General features: G+C 38.6%; 1 protein-coding gene across 1 annotated transcript in view; it reads left to right on the forward strand.

The window, feature by feature from the left end:
* CYLD (ubiquitin carboxyl-terminal hydrolase CYLD) overlaps nt 1-20,279 on the forward strand; it is a 189,756-nt gene that overhangs the window by 92,697 nt on the left and 76,780 nt on the right. The window contains exon 5 of the mRNA XM_068294068.1: nt 14,294-14,490. Within this exon, the coding sequence (XP_068150169.1) occupies nt 14,294-14,490 (197 nt within the window). The remainder of the gene's footprint in view (nt 1-14,293; nt 14,491-20,279) is intronic.

Genomic DNA, 20,279 nt, shown 5'->3' on the forward strand with positions numbered 1-20,279 from the left:
GTATATTAAACTGGCACCAGGATTGAAAGTTTTTAAGATCAGCTTGTAGCCGACTAAATGAATCTGTATCTTTATGAGTAAGACAAAGTTTGACATCGTCAGCATACATAAGCACGCGCGAATGAACAATGACTGATGGAAGATCGTTAATAAATGGTGTGAAGAGCAGAGGGCCAAGATGACTACCTTGAGGTACACGAGAAGTCACAGGAATGGAAGCGGAAAAAGAAGATTTAAAAAGTACCTTCTGTTATCTATTTGTTAAATATTCTCGAACCCAAGAAAGGAAAAGGGGTGGAAACCCAATGTCGCTCAGCTTAGAAAGTAATAGGGTATGATTAACGGAATCAAAGGCTTTGCTAAAGTCAGTATATATTACATCAGTTTGTTTACCATTTTTGAACCCCTTGATAATTATTGATGTAAATTCTAAAAGGTTAGTGGTTGTAGATCTACGTTTCACAAACCCATGTTGGGATGGCGAAATAATAGAGCTGCAAAAATGTTGCAATTGAGAAGTTATAATTTTCTCAAAAGCTTTCGGAATAGCGGACAATTTTGAGATACCCCTATAGTTAGAGGCTTCGGACTTTTTGCCATTTTTATGCAGAGGAATGATATACAAGTCCTTCCAAATAGATGGAAAAGAGGAAGATTCGACAGACAATAGAAACAATTTTAAAATGGGTTTACATTATGCGTTTGCACAGAACCTGAGTACACATCCAGGAAGACCATCTAGCCCCAAAGAATAAACAGGTTTAACTAGTTTAAGTTCGCTAAGAATAGAACTTTCATCAATCACTGGATTGAATATGCTATTAGCCTTTTCTAAATGATAAGGATACGGACTTGCTCGATATTCCGTTGAGGAATAAGTTGTTTTGAAAAAACTCGCAAACATATCGGCAATTGCCTGATCAGTGCTCGCTTTTTTATTTTGAAACGACAAAAAAAATGGGTGCATAGAGGTCTTACGTTTAGAATTAACAAAATTATAAAATTGTTTAGGGTCAGAAGAAAACTGAATCTTACACCGCTGAAGATAATTCTTATAGCATTGTGTATTAAGCATCATGAATTTTGAACGAGCGACTGTATACAGAGCATCATCTGATGAACGACGTGTTTTTTTAAACTTCTTATAATATTGTGTCTTCACATTTTTCAAATTGGATAACTCACGAGAGAACCAGGGAGGTTTGTTAAATCGCTCCAGCCTACCAAGAGGCACACAAATTTCAAAGAGTGAATTCAGAGTATCATAGAAAAAACGAACAGCTGAGTTCATATTTCTACAATTGTACAAATAAGTCCAATCGGTAGTAGCAATGTTTTCATTAAGGCTGGCAAAGTCAGTCTTACAAAAGCACCTAGTTAGAGGTAGCTCAGTTAAACCAAGTAATAGTGAAAGCAAGGGCAGATCAATTTTTAAATTTAATGTGGGATGAAATTTGTCTTCGGGAAAAACAAACGGTTCGATCCTAGAAACATCGCAATAAGAATCCAAGCCAGAGGGCCGGGGCTAACTTCGACCGCGTCAAAGTTTGTATACCCTTGCAACTTTTTTGGTAACTCTTTCCATACCTATTAGCCATCAATGTGGAAGAACGTTTTATCTAAAAAGGCTTATGCTTGCGAAAGAAAGGCCTACAATCATAGGAAATAACGAAGATATTGATCAAAGTCACTGTTTTCCACCGATCGTTCCTATGGGAGCTATATGATATAGTCACCCGATCTTTATCAAATTCGGCACAGTCATTAACATATATATTAAATTAAGAAATGTTTAATTTAAAAGCAATCGCGTTAAAAGTGACGAAGTTATTTACAAAAGTCACTGTTTTCGACCAATCGTTCCTATGGGAGCTATATGATATAGTCACCTGATCTTGATAAAATTTGGCATAGTCGCTTATATATATTAAGTTTCACGACAATAGCTCAGAAAATAACGAAGTTATTGAGAAAGTCACTGTTCGTGACTTGGCCGTTTGTATGGGAGCTATATGATATAGTCATCCGATCTTGATCAAATTTGGCACAGTCGTTTATAGGCGTAGTAAACTCTCTAATACTAAGTTTCACGATAATAGCATAGAAAATAACGAAGTTATTGAGAAAAGTCACTGTTCGTGACTTTGGGGTTTGTATGGGATCTATATGATATAGTGGTCCGATCCGGCTGAATCCGAGATATACAACGCCTGCAGTATATACAAGCCTACGTGCAAAATTTCAGCTCTGTAGCTCTTACGGTCTAGGAGGAGTTTGCGTTGATCCAGACGGACGGACGGACGGACATGGCTAGTTGAACTCGTCTCGTCGTGCTGATCAAGAATATATATACTTTGTATGGTCGGAGATGCTTCGTTCTATGCGTTGCACACTTCTGACCAAAATTAATATACCCTTTTTGCAAGGGTATAAAAATAAGATCTAAGGTTTTTCATGAGAATTTAAGACAGAATTGACTTGGGATAAGGATAAGCCTAGAAGACCATCAATAAAATCATGTAATATAGTAGGCAGCAACATGGTAGTTTCATGTTAGTGACCATGCTAAAGTAGGTAAATTAAAATCACCTAAAACTATGAGCATGTCTTGACTGGAAACTAAAGAGGAGACAAACTGAATTGCCTCTAAATGATTTAAATATACCACTATGTCTGACAATGGTGGAATATAGGAACAAGTATTAAAAGCATTAAAAAATTTAAAATTTACTTTAACACCGACAAACCCAATCTCCTGGGTACTAGAAAATTGAATCATTTCAGATGATAAAGCAGCATCAACAGCTATCAGAACGCACCGCCTATGCGAGAAATCCGGTCACGTCTGAATATAGGCAGACTTTACGACCAGACTGCTAATAATGATTCAAATATTGCAGATCTGTTTGCTAAATTTTTGTCGGTCGACTTGTTCTACTACTGTTTCGGATCCCACATCCTATCCCTTTTCAATCCCACATTTAAATTGTATGTTTTTTCCCAGTATTACTAAAGGCTGTATTATCTCTCGCTTGTCATCTATGACGTCTTCCTTCGTTCCCGGGCCTGATAATATACCTAGTTGCATCCTTAAAATGTGTTCGATTTCCCTATCTAAGCCTTTATCTCGGTTATTCTTTATATCGAGGGAGACTTGTAGCTTTCCTGATATTTGGAAGGAGTCTTTTATTATTCCGCTTTTTAAGAAGGGTAGCAAATCGGATGTTTCTAACTACCGTGACATTGCCAAACTTCCGGCAATACCTTAATTGTTTGAGAAAATTATTACGTCTTCCCTTCTACATCTATCCAGATCCACTACATCTCCTTGTCAGCATGGCTTCATGAAAGGTCGTTCGCCGCTTACCAACCTTTTAGAATTGACTACCCTTGTACACCATGGCTTCCGTAAAAAGTGTCAAACTGATGTTATCTATACTGACTTTAGTAAGGCTTTTGATACGGTTGATCATTCTATGCTTCTCGCGAAACTTAACATCATGGGTTTTCCCCAAAACTATTGGCTTGGTTAAAGTCGTATCTTATTGGCAGAACCCAAAAGGTGTCTTTTCGTTCCTTGATATCTAAAACTGTTCGAGTTACGTCAGGTGTACCCCAAGGCAGTCATCTGGGCCCACTTTTATTTACATTGTTTATAAATGATTTGCCTTTGGCCTTGGCTCATTTACGCGTGCTCATGTTTGCGGATGACTTCAAGATTTGTTATTCCTATAATGATCCTTCTTTCCAACAGCACTTGCAATCAGATCTCGATGCGTTCTGTGATTGGTGCCACGTTAATAAATTACACCTTAATGCCTCTAAGTGTTCTTTTATGACTTTCAGTCGTTTGTCTCCGCTCCTAGCTCATTACTCTATTAAGTCTGTTCTGTTAGATTGTGTACCATCATTCAAAAACTTAGGCGTTATGTTTGAGCCAAAACCTTCATTTAATGTTCATATTTCTTCAATTGTCAATAGAGCATGCAGCCTTCTTGGCTTCATTAATGGTTTTATACACTTCGTTAGTTCGCGCTGCTCTTGAATATTGCTCGCCAGTATGGAACCCGCAGTATGATGTTCACCAGCGTAGGATTGAATCGGTACAGAAGCAATTCCTTAAGATTGCGCTACGCGGTCTAAATTGGGACCTGGGTCTTCGCCTACCTTCTTATTCTGACAGACTTCTTCTTATTAATCTTCCTTCACTTTATAACCGTAGGCTTGTTTTTGGCATTCTCTTTCTCCATAAACTAGTCAACGGCGAAGTCATTTCTACCAATTTACCAGATACGCTATATTTTTTGTGTTCCCTCACGTCGGACCAGAAACTTTTTTCCTATTCACCTTAGTAGATGTCTGACTAACTACTCTCTTCACAAAACTTTTCATGTTTTTGCCAATCTTTTAACAACCTTTCTCACCTTATCTCTCCTCATCTTTCTGTCACTTCTCTTCGCACTATACTTTTTAATCATCTACAGCGAAACCAATGAAAATATTCTGGACTTGGATTGGCTGCAAATCATCCCTGACCACATTGGCTGTGAATCGGGGCACAGCTGGCACCTTGTGCGAATAAAACACCTCCACCGGGTCGGGAATGTTTAGTTGTGTATAAAGCTAAGCTACCTTCTTCATTTAATTACTATCTGTCTGTAGCTCAAGCTTTATCGTCGACTGCTGTGTTAGTTGACGTAAATAAATAAATAAATAAGTAAATAAATAGAAAAGTTTGTGAAAAAACCGATGCATCAGCAATATCAGGTTTAAGCCACGTCTCTGTAAAAGCTAGAATGTTATGTTCAAAATAAAGACTATCTACATAGAGATTAGGAAGTTTAGTATTCAGTCCTCTAACATTCTGGTAAACCAGGTTAAGGGAGGAAGCTAGTTTTTTGACACACCAGCAGATGCTGATGTGGCAGGAATAGTGTTAGTTGTTGTTGGAAGGCGAATCGGTTGCCGATTTTTCTTTTTACAGTATATTCCTTAACTATTATATGTTTCGGCCAAAAGTCTTCTCGAAATATAGTGTCGAAGATATTGGCAGAAACACTAATTTTAAAGGACGAAATGTCCCGAGAATACGAAAATTTAAATTTTTTTACCGCAATATTCGAGACGATAACTTTCTTCCGAATATGAGCTATTACATCCTCAGATGTGACAGGGTCTAGCCTAGAAACAAATATATGTTTCTTTGGTGGTATGCCAACGAGAGGCCGCGGTCCCGAAGTATCAGCCGCAGTAGCAACGTTGTACAAGTCACCCACTGCAGCAGTCAACTTGTTCACGGGTCCGTCGATAATTTTAGAGCTGTCGGCAATTTCTATTGGAATGGGTAATTGCCCGGACACATCGGTCACTAAAATAGGAATCGTTTTTAGGAGATCATTCCCAGGTGATACCGGTAATTCCTTACTATTCGCATTCACAACCGGGCTCTTAAACGATATCAATTGCTGTACATTAGGAGTGGACGGTGCATTATACCGGTCGGGAACGATCAGAGAGGCCGGCGGATCAACAGATAAAGAAACACCCCAAGGACTGGTTCTTTTACGTTTTCAAGACTCATTAATAGGCGATAAGCTTCTAAACTGAGTCTCCACCGGAGTAAACTCTGCTTGGAGTTTGTTAAAAGGTTTTTACAAGGGCAGGTGCCCTCAAAGGGTCAAAAATATCTCTAGTCCGCCTCATAAATGACGGCATCTCATTCTCGACCTCCCGACAGACATAACATCCATACCACCTTTAGCAATAGACTTCTTGATTCTACCTGTGTAACCTGCACACTTAACGTGAACCGCATTGTCACACAACCAACCAAGAATATAATCATGGGAGTCAACAGCGTTGGTGGCAACTATGCAATTATTTTTAGAGCAGACAACCATTTTATTAAAAATTTAATTAAATTTAAAAAGAAAAAAAATAATATTTTTAAAGTAATAACTATTTAGAAAAGAATATACTGACCAGTTCGGACACTAGGTTTAGTGTACAGATTAAGGGAAAATGGGTAAAATTTTGGATTTTGGTCTCCCCGTTCTTGGTCACGTCCAAAAGCTCAACTAATAGCAAAAAAACAAAATAATTTTATTAGTATAGTGTGTTGTGGTGTACAAGAAAAATCATTTAGGTTTGTTGTAAGTGTTAATTTTTATTGAAATTGTTTAGGATTTTATTTTGCAAAATCGAGTCGATGGCCTTAGCAGCTAGCACTTTTAACCCGTTAGTTATTATATTATTTTGTATAATAATTAATAATAAATAATAATAATATTATTTTGCAAAAAATTCAAAAGCGAATGAAATCAATCGCGAAATGAAAATAAAATTCGGATGAAATAATTTTAATTAAAGCGATAATTTTAAGTTATAGAAAGATTTATTAATCGCCACTTCCGCCCTCCGCAACGAGTGAAAGTTCTTGACGAGTGGTCATGTTATGGTTACGTGAGATCAATAGGGCCTCTAAGCTACTTGGAGTTTCTGGCCGATTTCTGGTGCGCTAAATGACGTTCATAATTCTCTCCGCAAAATTTAGTGTAAAAATAAAAAAGATCGCGTTTGCAAAAATTATGTAGGTCTCTCAGTCGCCTCAGAGACGCCTATTTACAATCATATTGCTAACAGTTTGTTCTAATAGCAATAAATACTAACTTGCAACAACAAAGTGCGTAATTTTTTTTGGAAAAGCCATGTTCACCAATTCGGGCCCAAGCTCTCTCGATACCCACCAGCAACAGCTACAAGAACTAATTGTACAACAACAACGTGACCGACGACTCTCGGTCCAACGCAACAACGCATACTTTTCGGTGGTGTCGCCGACCGAAAGTGCAAGCCACTCAGCAAACAACAGCAATTTACCGTGGAGAGAGCAGTGTGCTTCTCCATCAATATCGATAACTGGGTCACCGATTGCACCGACCAGCACCGTCAGCTCGTTGACAGCAACTACTGCAACGTCTGTCGAAGTATTGACCTGCCTCAAGCCGTCAACGACAAGTCGCGCAGTCAGCCACAAGAATAAACCCAACGCCTTCTGTCCAAACTGAAATAGAGAGATATATTAAAATAACTAAGCGGAAGCTAAGCCCGCAAAAGAAAAAAAGTGGCAATACGCCGCACTCCTAAGCGGGAATCGTTTTAAAATTCTTGCAGTAAAGGGCTCCAGGTTGTGTTGAAAGGGATTGAGCCATCGGTCCCAACTCAAGAAATAGCAGACGCATTGGCAGAAAAAAACTTTGAGGTTAAGTCTGTTGTCAACATCATCAACCGGAACAAAGTCGCACAGCCGCTCTTTAAAATCGAGCTCCAACCAGATGCAAAGCGGTCGAATCCAAATGAAGTGCACCCAATCTACATCCTTCAGCTTCTATTGCACAGAAGAATCACCGTAGAAGAGCCCCATAGGAGATACCAACCACCGCAGTGTAAAAACTGCCGGAAATACAACCACACCTAACAATTGCAATCTCAGGTAAGTGTGTGTTGGCTGCGGTGAATATCATAAAGATGGCATTTGCACCAAAGACAGAAACAACGTCGAACTAAGACTATGCAGTAACTGTGGAGGGCACCACACGGCCAACTACAGAGGATGTCCTGTCTTTAAGATATCTTAAATCACACCTAAACGGGCGAAACCCCCAGCTGGACCAAAATCACCGTCAACGCCTCTAAAAACTACACCGGAGGTATTCTTCGACTGAGGTATTCCAAGACTGTTAGATCATCTAACATGCCTGCTACATACAGTCCTAGTGTATCCTTCGCTAGTGTGCTCCGAACTGGACAGACGGAGCCCGCGAAAGAGACCCCGTCACTCCACCATCTACAGAATCCGCAACTTGGCCAGCAAAACCCAAGTGGCTTAGAGGCCCTTTTGATCTCACTGAATCAAAACAGGACCGCTTTTATGACGTTCATGCAAAACTGTATGCAGGAATTGATGCGGAATCAAAACCTGCTTATCCAGAAGCTTATCGAGAATAAATAATGGCTTCCCTACGTATACGTCTTTGGAATGCTAACGGCATCTCCAAGCACAAAAACGAACTGCAACTATTCCTAGACTCAAGTGAAATCGACGGTTTGCTGATATCGGAAACACATTTAACATAAAAAAATAATTTTCAAATACCAAAATATACCTTCTACGCAACAAACCATCCAGACGGAAAAGCTCATGGCGGAACTGGTATCCTAATCAAAAACCGTATAAAACACTCGTTGCTAAACAGATTTAAAACACAGCACCTACAAGCAACTGCTAAACCGTCCAAACCAGCTGCGGCAACTTTACATTGGCTGCCCTGTACTGCCCACCACGCTTCCCAATCTCCTAGAACTCCGTATCATCGCCATACAATACATCTGCAAACTGTTCAATGCTATGATAAGAATCGGCTACTTCCCAAGAGCATGGAAAAGGTCCACTATCATCATGATTCCTAAAGTGGGAAAGGACAAAACCAAGCCATCATCCTATAGGCCAATTAGTTTGCTGCCATGTCTTTCGAAGCTTTTTGAACAGGCCCTGCAGATCCGACTAAACTCATTTCTGGCATCGGAGAACACAATCCCTTCACACTTCCGCGAAAAACATGGTACAATTAAACAAATACGAACAGCATTCGAACTAAAAGAATACTGTGCGGCTGTATTTCTCGACGTTGCCCAGGCTTTCGATAGAGTTTGGCTGGAGGGTCTGATGTTCAAAATCCGTCAAAAACTCCCACAGTACACCCTCAAACTCATGGAATCTTACCTTTACAATAGGAAATTCGCTGTAAGATGTAATGGCTCCTTCTCGGCTGACTGTGAAATCAAAGCTTGTGAACCGCAGTGTACTCGGCCCGTTACTCTACCTGCTGTACACTGCAGACTTACCAACGAGTTTAGGACTTACAACGTCCACTTTTGCCGATGACACTGCAATCCTCAGCAGATCCAAATGCCCAATACAAGCCTCTGCAAAATTAGAGGAACACCTCAAGGTGGTAGAGGAATGGCTAGCAACCTGGCGTATCCGGGTCAACGAGCAGAAATGCAAACATGTTACATTTACGCTTAACAAAAGAAACTGTCCAGCTCTAATGCTAAACAACGTACCAGTTCCTCAAGCCGAGGATGTCACTTACCTTGGCATCCACCTAGACAGAAGACTAACTTGGCGCAAGCACATCGAAGCAAAAAAGTCACAGCTTAAACTGAAAGCAAGTAGCCTACATTGGATCATCAATGCTCGGTCCCCTCTACGTCTGGAATATAAAGTCCTCCTATACAACTCCGTACTGAAACCCACTATGGGGAAATGCAAGTACCAGCAATGTCGACATTATACAAAGGGCGCAGTTGAAGATTTAAAGATCAATCACGGGGGCTCCGTGGTACATACGGAACGACAACATTCAAAACGATCTAAATATACCTAGCGTAAGATCTGAAATAGGTAGTCAAGAACTGAAGTATTCTGCGAAACTGGATGCACACCCTAATGTTCTTGCCAATTCCCTTACGCGAACTAATAATAGAACTCGTGACAGACCAACCCAATATCAAGTGATTAGGGACGCCTGCAATATCCCCAGGATTTATCTTAAGTACTAGATTAAGAAAAATATCTCAAACTTGTTGTTAGGCTCTACTTTAAGAGTACATTCAACAAATATATATTAAACGTTAAAAAAAAAAAAATGACGGTTTCGGTGGATAGTAAAGGGAGGGAGTTTCTTTCGCGAGGTCGGTCGGTCCAGTTCGAAACACGCCATCAAAGGATACCGTAGGGCTGGTTCTAGCAGGCATGGTAGATTATCTAAGAGCCTTGGCGAAGAATACCTCGGTATAGATTGTTAGACGTTGTAGGTGGCCGTTGGACTAAAAAATGCACTTCTATAACGCGTTAAAATTTACATATAAGGAAACAAAAAACTGTAACACCAAGATACTACAGGAAATACGCCTTCAAATGGGCTAAAACATAGATCTTGGCGTTTGTGAATCAATTTTTTAACACTATTTGGACCAATATTTAAATAGAAAACAATATTATAAAATCAGAAAATGGATTTTATGTTTGCAGAAACAAATCCAACTGAACTTTTTTGAAAAAAAAAATGAGTATTTGAATAAGAATTTCCATATTTTGGCTTAATAGAGTAAAAGCAATACCAAAGGATATATAGGGGCTAATATACTAGAATTTTATTTGATAATGCTATTAACATATGTCAAATTGGATATTTTGTAATACAAAAATTTAAAAACCACTAAATACCCTTTACAAAATAAAATGAAAAATAATTGTTATCTTAAAACTATGAGTGCAACTAGAGTGCAAACTGTAACATTTGGCTTTTTCTTCAATTTTGCTTACCAATTCTAAGCTGGGTGACGAATTAACTTCAAACTTTTTGACAAGAGAGTCAAATAGTTACAAAATCAAGTGGTAGAAGAAGTATCATTGCAGGTTAACTCCGAAAAGTGTTATAAGCTACCCAACTGAAGACTGCACGCTGGTGTTACATTTTTCACTGTTTTCCTCCTATCTCTCATATGATATAATCACCCGATCGAAATCAAATTTGGCACAGCCGTTTATAGGTCCAATAAACTTACCAATAACAAATTTTACGACAACAGCTCAGAAAATAACGAAGTTATTAAGAAAAGTCACTGTTTGTGACTTTGCCGTTTGTATTGGAGCTATATTCGATTCGGCTTAATTCATGATATACAACCCTTGCAGTAAATACAAGCCTACAAGCAAAATTTTAACTCTCTAGCTCCTACGGTCTAGGTGGAGTTTGCGTCGATCTGGACAGACGAACAGATGGACACGGCTACATATCTCGTCGTTCTGATCAAAAACAGATATACTTTATAAGATCTAATAAATCGGAAGTAGTGTCTGATTTGAATTCCCACAACTTTGGGGCTCCTCTGGGATATGTTAATATATTACTACAGATTATAGCAACAATTGAATGGTAAATTAAAGTACATCCGACATCCGAAGTAAATCCGAAAAAACTTTTTTTAATGATTAAAAACAATTTAATTTTTTTCGCTCAAAATAAAACCTTTAACAAGGGTATAAAAACGGCTCCTATGTCAAATATTTTGAAATTATTTTTGCACATCCTTAAAAAGGGGTTCAAGGTCTCCCCGTCGATAATTTTTATACCCATGCAAAAAGGCTATATTAATTTTGGTCAGAAGTGTGCAACACACAAGACGAAGTATCTCCGACTATGTAAAGTATGTATATTCTTGATGGCTATAGGTAAGGATAGAGTTACCAAAAAAAAAAAGTACAAGGGTATTCAAGCTTGGACTCGGTTAAAGTTAGCTCCGGCTAACTATGTAAAGTATGTATATTCTTGATGGCTATAGGTAAGGATAGAGTTACCAAAAAAAAAAAAAATACAAGGGTATTCAAGCTTGGACTCGGTTAAAGTTAGCTCCGGCCTTCTGGTTTTTTCTTATAAAAAAAATATCAAAGAAGCTATACCCTTGCAGTCCTTGCCAATAAAATTTTAACTTTTTGCAATTTCTTTCCCTGCAACACAATTCATCAGTACACAAACAAAACATTATTACTCTTTTTACCTCAATTTTTTGCAAGCAGCGCTGCCGGCAGCGGTTGAACCGATTTATATTGACTGTAACTTGTGTTCTATTTATCCGATCGGATTGAAATTTTGGGATCTCATGTTTTATATCCAATACTATCACATTAGCAAACTTCATGGGGATACTCAAATTTTTACGAACTTTTTTTTGGAAATGTTTGTTCTAGAGCTATATGATATAGTCGTTCGATCCTGACAATTTTCATACTTGATCTGCTCCAGATAATAAAAAGCACACAAAACTTCAGTCCGATAGCTCTTAAGATGGCTGAGTAAAACGCATACGCACCGACGCACGGACGGACAGACGGACATGGCTATATCGACTCAGCTTCTCATGCTTATCAAGAATATATATACTTTATGGGGTCAGAAACGTCTCCTTCTGTGCGTTACAAACATCTGACCAATTTTATAATACCCTCTGCAAGGGTATAAATATTTTGATACAATTTCGGCTACATGCGGTAGCGGTCGTAACAGTCATTCGCGAAATGTTCAATCAGGCGACCATTACAGAATGTGATACTGCAGCACAATGTTTCTTATGGAGAGATCTTGACCAAGAAAGAGAGCCATCAATATTTCAAATGAATGCAATGTTGTTTGGAACTAATTGCTCACTATTTCTGACTCAATTTGTTAAAAATTACAATACTAGCAATCATTAACATCAACATCATTAAAGCAATCACGAAAATACACTCAAAGGCTGGATTTAAATTGCGTCAATTTATATCGAACAGCGACGAAAATATGGAATCCATTTCCAAAACTCTCTTACTTCACGTACTCCACCACGGTAATGTATAAAGTTACAGATGATCTGCTTTCTGTCAAAGTTACACCTGTAGTTAATTCGCTACATGACCCAGTTGGACGTATGACACCAGTCACAATTAAAGGACGAATCCTTATTCTAGATGAATGGGAGTCTGGAAACGGCTGGGATAACCAAATCCAGATGTAATAAAGAAATGGCCAAATTGGATAAAGGGATTAATATCAATTGAGGGCACCAAAATTCCAAGGTGATATAGCTCTCTGAACAATGCCGATCGCGTTGAAATGCACATATTTATAGCGGACGTTGACGATACTATGCGCAGTACGTTCAAGTGGCCCCTACGACACCAGGACATAGCCTCCCCTTTCCCAGTCCAAGAGGCAACGGATCTTGACCAAGCGTGTTTCGCTTGGCAGACAAGATCAGTCGTTGCAGCTCCTCTTGGACTCTCCTCATACCCTTTCCCTTCCATTTTCTCCCTTTATGTGGCTTCCATTTCACCCCATAATACTCTTCAAGGTCTTCAGATCAAATAAATGTTCTGTAGACGGGACTCTGAAGACTGAGAATTCTACCCCAGCAAGAGCTTCTTTACAACACTTGCAAGTTTTTTGTTTCAAATTTTTAAAAATTTAAAAGGTAACAAAGTTATTGATAAAAGTCACTATTTTACACCGATCATCGCTTTGGGAGTTATGTGATATGGTCACGCGATCATGATCAAATTTGGCACAGTTGTTAAGAAACGAACCTGTTCGTGACTTTGTCATTTGTGGTCCGTTCCGGACGAACCCGAGATATGCAAACTAGGCAGTATACACAATCCTACATGTGTGGAGATGCTTACTTATATACGTTGCACACTTCTTACTAAAATTAATATACCCTTTTTCAAATTTTTTTACACATCATTGAAAAGAGGTTCAAAAAGTACCCCTCCATAAATTTTGCATACCCTTGCTGAGAGTATTGTAAAATTGGTCGGATGTATGTAACGCTCAAATGCTATCGGAATGAAACTGATGATGGTATTTGAGCTACTTATAGCCCGGAGCAGATAAAGTATGAAAATTGTTTTTTAAAGAAGAAACATAGAAATAGAAATTTGAGTATATCTATGCAATTTACTCATATGATAGTTTAGGATATAAAACTGAAGATTTCCGTTAATAGAACACAAGTTACAGTCAATATAAATCGACAGCGCCGCTTCCAGCCTACCGTTATTGCTTAACTCCACAGAGCAGCTGAGCACACACAGATGCAACGCTACATTAACTTTATGTGTATGCGTGCCAATCGCAGCATGATGAAGAAAAAGAAATGCAATGATATGTAGAATGTGTTATATTAAAATGAGACAAGAAACATATAAAATATAAGCATAAACGATTTTAACGTGCGGTCCATAATGGCGAAGTTGGCCGTAAGCTAGTGGCACTGTGTTTTTGTGAGGGTGAGCGAGATAACATATGTTATAAGCCATGTACATAAAACGAATCTAATAGACATAGAAATTTTAAATAGAGCTTAATTTTTCCTATTTTATAAAGATAATCCGATTCCCTTACATGTTTTTGTGTACCACTAAATGATTTAGAGGTCGGATCCGGACGATTTTCATACTTTATATTACCCATGTAACAAACAGATTAACGGACTGACTGACTTGGCTTCATTTCTATATTAAGTGATTACTAATATATTTACTCAATGGGGTCGAAAACATACCCTTCTCTGTGTTACAAAAATTTGACCCTCTGCACGGGTATTAAACAAGATACCTCTCCACAAAAAGTTTTTATTAACACAAAAACTATGTAAATATCCATTTATGTTGTGTAATGCTATTTTTCAGGACTACACACGTAACAAAAAAAATATTTGCTCCAAGGGATTACAAAATAATGGCTGATCACATTGATATACCTCGACTTTATATGGAATTGTTTGCTGTTGTGTGTATAGAAACATCACATTATGTATCGTTTGTTAAAGCTGGCTCTGGCCCGGACGCTCCCTGGTGCTTCTTTGATTCAATGGCTGATAGAAAAGGTAAGACAAAATGATTTCCCTATTTTATTACACGAAAAGGAATGGATATCACAGAGAGGCCTAATCGATTTACGAGATTGATTTCTGAAATTCCTGGCTTGAATCGTTTCGTAATCAAAAAGTTTCAGAGTAATAAAACTTAATCGAGATTATTAGGTTGACTTAGGCATGTTGCATATAGGAAGAAGGAAGTTTTACGGTCCCATAAAGTATACATATTCTTGATCCGAGTCAAAAATTAAGTCATCTAAACACCTAGATCTCGTAGGCTTTAAAGGATAACCAACCCGTTTCTGCCCACTTCACCGGAAGAGCGACCTACTCTCACGATCGGTCACAGTACGATCAATAGACTTTGATCAGCCCTCTTGAGGTATATTTATGGCCCCGATCTCTGGAAGAATGACAGTCTTAATTTTAGTTTGACCTCGGAACCAGACGTACTCTGGATGAAGGGCATCCAAAAGTTTAGTCTGTCCTCGGAGACAGAAGTACTCTGGAAGAAGGGCAGACTTAGTCTTGGTCTAGCCTCAAAACTAGAAGTACAATCAAGTGATTAATAAACGAACTATAACGTTGAATCGAAACTTCTGTGTAATTAGTTTTATGGTAATCTAGCGGTCAAAGAAAGAATCGTGTGTGTCTGAAGTCCATGTGTTCGTCCATGTGCCCGACCAGAAGACTTTTAACTGGTGCCCGAGCAGTGACCAGACTCGTGACCAGGGACCCGACTCATACTCAAGACCCGTAACTTATAAAGAATTATTTAATGAATAAAATCACTCACCCAAAGACACTGACGTGTCTGTCTCGACGTTATTCAATTTATATGGAACTTACAAAAGGCTCCAGTCCCGGATGCGATTCCAAACAAGGCGTCAAGACTAGCAGCCCGCCTCCAGCCTGGAAAGTTTGCCGAAATGTGCCGAACAAGCCAGCTTACAGGCCGATCTGTCTTCTTGACTCGGCCTCAAAACTGCTAGTGCAAACAGTTGAGTCCGCCATCAAGCGCTCTGGCGATTTCTTACTGATGCAGTTTGGGTAATTTTGGGAGTAGGATATCTCCCCTGTCTAAAGATTTGACCTTGAGTGGCGCTGCTCTTCTTTTGGTTCTTTTGGATTATTAGATACCGATAGCCGTCAACAAGAAAAAAAGGTGTTATATTTAAAATCGAATGCTTGCAAATAACAAATTTATGGATCAAAATCACTGTTTTCCATCGAAAGTTTAAATGGGAGCTATGTAATGTAGTCGATCGATCTTGATCAAATTTGCAACAGTCATTAGTAGCCATGTTAAACTGAAAAATATAAAGTAACGAAGTTATTGACAAATGTCACTGTTTTCCACCGATCGTTCCTGTGCCAACTATATGTCATCCGATCTTGATCAAATTTGGCACAGTCATTTATAGGTGGAATAAACTTACCAATATAAAATTTCACGACAGCTTAGAAAATAACGAAGTTATTAGAGAAATGCGCTGTTTGTGACTGCCGTTTGTATGGGAAATACAAGCCTACATGCGAAATTTCAGTTTTGTAGCATTTACGGTCTAGGAGGAGATCGCGTCGATCCAGACGGACGGACGAACGGACATAGCTATTTGAACTCGTCTCGTGGTTCTGATCAGGAATATATATACTTAATATGGTCGTAGATGCTTCCTTCTATGCATTGCACACCAAAATAAATATACCCCCTTTGCAGGGGCATAATAAAAATTAAGTTTCTTATGAAATATTAAAGATAGTGGTTTATTATTCATTATAAATTGGTCCTTCGAGTCGGATTGTTGGGCATTGTTAGTTGTTACTCAGTTGTTAATAATTTCTTACGGGTATAAATTAAATGAAAGGGCGAATGCTCGCCTTAGGGCTTTAGTATCTGGGAGCTAATAACTCAGGCGAGTCGATATCACCAATTAGGAGCTTGTGCATAAAAATGACACCAAGCATAATTCTACGGTTAGTTAGGGATGGAAGATTAATCAAGAGAAGTCTACTAGAATACGAAGGCAAATTGACATTGCGATCCCAGCTTAAGCCACGAAGAGCAAATAACAAGAACTGCTTTTGAACGGACTCAAGTCTAATCTGGTGCGACTCATATTGAGGTGACCAAATGCAAGATCCATACTCTAAAATAGAACGGACAAGCGAAGTAAAAAGAACTTTAATTGTATAGGGGTCATCAAATTCTTTTGACCATCTTTTAATGAAACCCAGGACACTCATGGCCTTTGCGACCGTGGTGGAAATATGGCTGTTAAAATTTAACTTATGGTCCATAAGTACGCCCAAATCATTCATATTATTTAGACGTTTTAGAGGGCTATTGTTTAGAAAATAAGTGACCAGTTGAGGAGAGTTACGGAAAAAAGTCATTACCTTACATTTGGTAGTGTTAAGATTTAGTAGATTAAACTGGCACCAGGATTGAAAGTTTTTAAGATCAGCTTGTAGCCGACTAAATGAATCTGTATCTTTATGAGTAAGACAAAGTTTGACATCGTCAGCATACATAAGCACGCGCGAATGAACAATGACTGATGGAAGATCATTAATAAATAGTGTGAAGAGCAGAGGGCCAAAATGACTACCTTGAGGTACACCAGAAGTCACAGGAATGGAAGCGGAAAAAGAAGACTTAAAAAGTACCTTCTGTTTTCTATTTGTTAAATATTCTCGAACCCAAGAAAGGAAAAGCGGTGGAAACCCAATGTCGCTCAGCTTAGAAAGTAATAGGGTATGATTAACGGAATCAAAGGCTTTGCTAAAGTCAGTAGGTATATATTACATCAGTTTGCTTACCATTTTTGAACCCCTTGATAATTATTGATGTAAATTCTAAAAGGTTAGTGGTTGTAGATCTACGTTTCACAAACCCATGTTGGGATAGCGAAATAATAGAGCTGCAAAAATGTTGCAATTGAGAAGTTATAATTTTCTCAAAAGCTTTCGGAATAGCGGACAATTTTGAGATACCCCTATAGTTAGAAGCTTCGGACTTTTTGCCATTTTTATGCAGAGGAACGATATACGACTCTTTCCAAATAGATGGAAGAGAGGAAGATTCGACAGACAATAGAAACAATTTTAAAATGGGTTTACATAATGCGTTTGCACAGAACCTGAGTACACATCCAGGAAGACCATCTGGCCCCGGAGAATAATTAGGTTTAACTAGTTTAAGTTAGCTAAGAAGAGAACTTTCATCAATCACTGGATTGAAAATGCAATTAACCTTTTCTAAATAATAAGGATACGGACTTGCTCGATATTCCGTTGAGGAATAGGTTGTTTTGAAAAAATTCGCAAACATATCGGCAATTGCCTGATCAGTGCTCGCTTTTTTATTTTGAAAAGACAAAAAAGATGGGTGCACAGAGATCTTACGTTTAGAATTAACAAAGTTATAAAATTGTTTAGGGTCAGAAGAAAACTGAAGATTACACCGCTGAAGATAATTCTTATAGCATTGTGTATTAAGCATCATGAACTTTGAACGAGCGACTGTATACAGAGCATAATCTGATGAACGACGTGTTTTTTGAAACTTCATATAATACCGTGTCTTCACATTTTTCAAATTGGATAGCTCACGAGAGAACCAGGGAGGTTTGTTAAGCCGCTCCAGCCTACCAAGAGGCACACAAATATCAAAGAGTAAATTCAGAGTATCATAGAGAAAACGAACAGCTGAGTTCATATCTCTACAATTGTACAGATAAGACCAATCGGTAGTAGCAATGTTTTCATTAAGGCTGGCAAAGTCAGTCTTACGAAAGCACCTAGTTAGAGGTAACTCATTTGAACCAAGTAATGGTGAAAGCAACGGCAAATCAATTTTTAAATTTAATGTAGGATGAAATTTGTCTTCTGGAAGAACAAATCACAATAAGAAGAATCCAATACAAAAATAAGATCTAACAATTTTCCATTAGAATTTAAGACAGGATTGACTTGGGATAAAGATAAGCCTAGAAGGCCATCAATGAAGTCATGTGACAAAGAGGGCAGCAACGTGGTAGATTGCTAAAGCGGGTAAATTAAAATCACCTACAACTATGAGCAAGTCTTGACTGGAAACTAAGGAGGAGACAAACTGAATTGCCTTTAAATGATTTAAATATACCACCATGTCTGACAATGGTGGAATATAGGAACAAGTAATGAAAGCATTAAAAGATTTAAAATTTACTTTAACAAACTCAATCTCCTGGGTACTAGAGAATTGAATCATTTCAGATGATAAAGCAGCATCAACAGCTATCAGAACGCCACCACCTATGCGAGAAATCCGGTCACGTCTGAATATAGAAAAGTTAGAGGAAAAAACCGATGCATCAGCAATATCAGGTTTTAGCCACGTCTCTGTAAAAGCTAGAATGTTATGTTCAAAAGAAAGACTATCTACATAGAGATTAGAAAGTTTAGATTTCAGTCCTCTAACGTTCTGGTAACCCAGGTTAAGGGACGAAGCTAGTTTTTTGACACACCAGCAGATGCTGATGTGGCAGGAATAGTGTTAGTTGTTGTTGGCAAGCGAATCGGTTTCCGATTTTTCTTTTTTACAGTATATTCCTTAACTATTATATGTTTTGGCCAAAAATCTTCTCGACATATAGTGTCGAAGATATTGGCAGAAACACTAATTTTAAAGGACGAAATGTACCGAGAGTAAGAAAATTTAAACTTCTCCACCGCAATATTCGAGACGTTAACTTTCTTCCGAATATAGGCTATTACATCCTCAGATGTGACAACAGGGTCTAGCCTAGAAACAAATATATGTTTCTTTGGTGGTATGCCAACGAGAGGCCGCGGTCCCAAAGCGTCAGCCGCAGCAGTAACGTTGGACAAGTCACCCACTTCAGCAGTCAACTTGTTTACGGGGCCCTCGATACTTTTAGAACTATGAGCAATTTCCATTGGAATGGGTAACAGCCCGGACACATCGGACACTACAATAGGCATCGTTTTTAAGAGATCATTCCCATCGTTTTTAAGAGATCATTCCCAAGTGATACCGGTAATTCCTTACTAATCGCATTCACAACCGGGCTCTTAAACGATATCAATTGCTGTACATTAGAAGTGGACGGTGAATGAGACCTGTCGGCGACGATAAGAGACGCTGGCGGATCTACAGATACAGAAGCATCCCAGGGACTGTTCCTTTTACGTTTCGGAGACTCATTCATAAACGATAAACTTCTGAACTGAGTCTCCACCGCAGTAAACTCCGCTTGGAGTTTATTAAAACCTGCCCTTAAAGTGTCAAAACTATCTCTAGTCCGCCTCATGAAAGAGCGCATCTCATTCTCGACCTCCCGGCAAGCATCACATCCATATTTTAAGCCACCACCTTTAGCAATAGACTCCTTGATTCTGCCTGTGTAACCTGCACACTTAAGGTGAACCGCATTGTCACACAACCAACAAAGAATATAATCATGGGAGTCAACCGCATTAGTGGCAACTATGCAATTATTTTTTGAGCAGACAACCATTTTATCAATAAAAAATAAAAATTCTAAGGGTAAAAATTCTGTGTATAAGAATATACTGACCAGTTCTGACACAAGGGTTAATGTGCAGAGTAAGCCTTCACAACTAAAGAATAAAAAGAGATGAAACCACAAAAACAAAAACACGTATCACATAGTCGCGGGTAGGCAAAAGACGAGAGCGCAAATCAATCAAGAATAAGAAAGAGCGGGAGAGCGCGTCAAATTGAACACATGCAACAACAATTTGTACGCAAGAGCGCGAGAGTTAGTTAA

This window comes from Drosophila tropicalis, unplaced genomic scaffold, assembly GCF_018151085.1.
Source record: "Drosophila tropicalis isolate 14030-0801.00 unplaced genomic scaffold, ASM1815108v1 contig_806, whole genome shotgun sequence".
Taxonomy (NCBI): Eukaryota; Metazoa; Arthropoda; class Insecta; order Diptera; family Drosophilidae; genus Drosophila; species Drosophila tropicalis.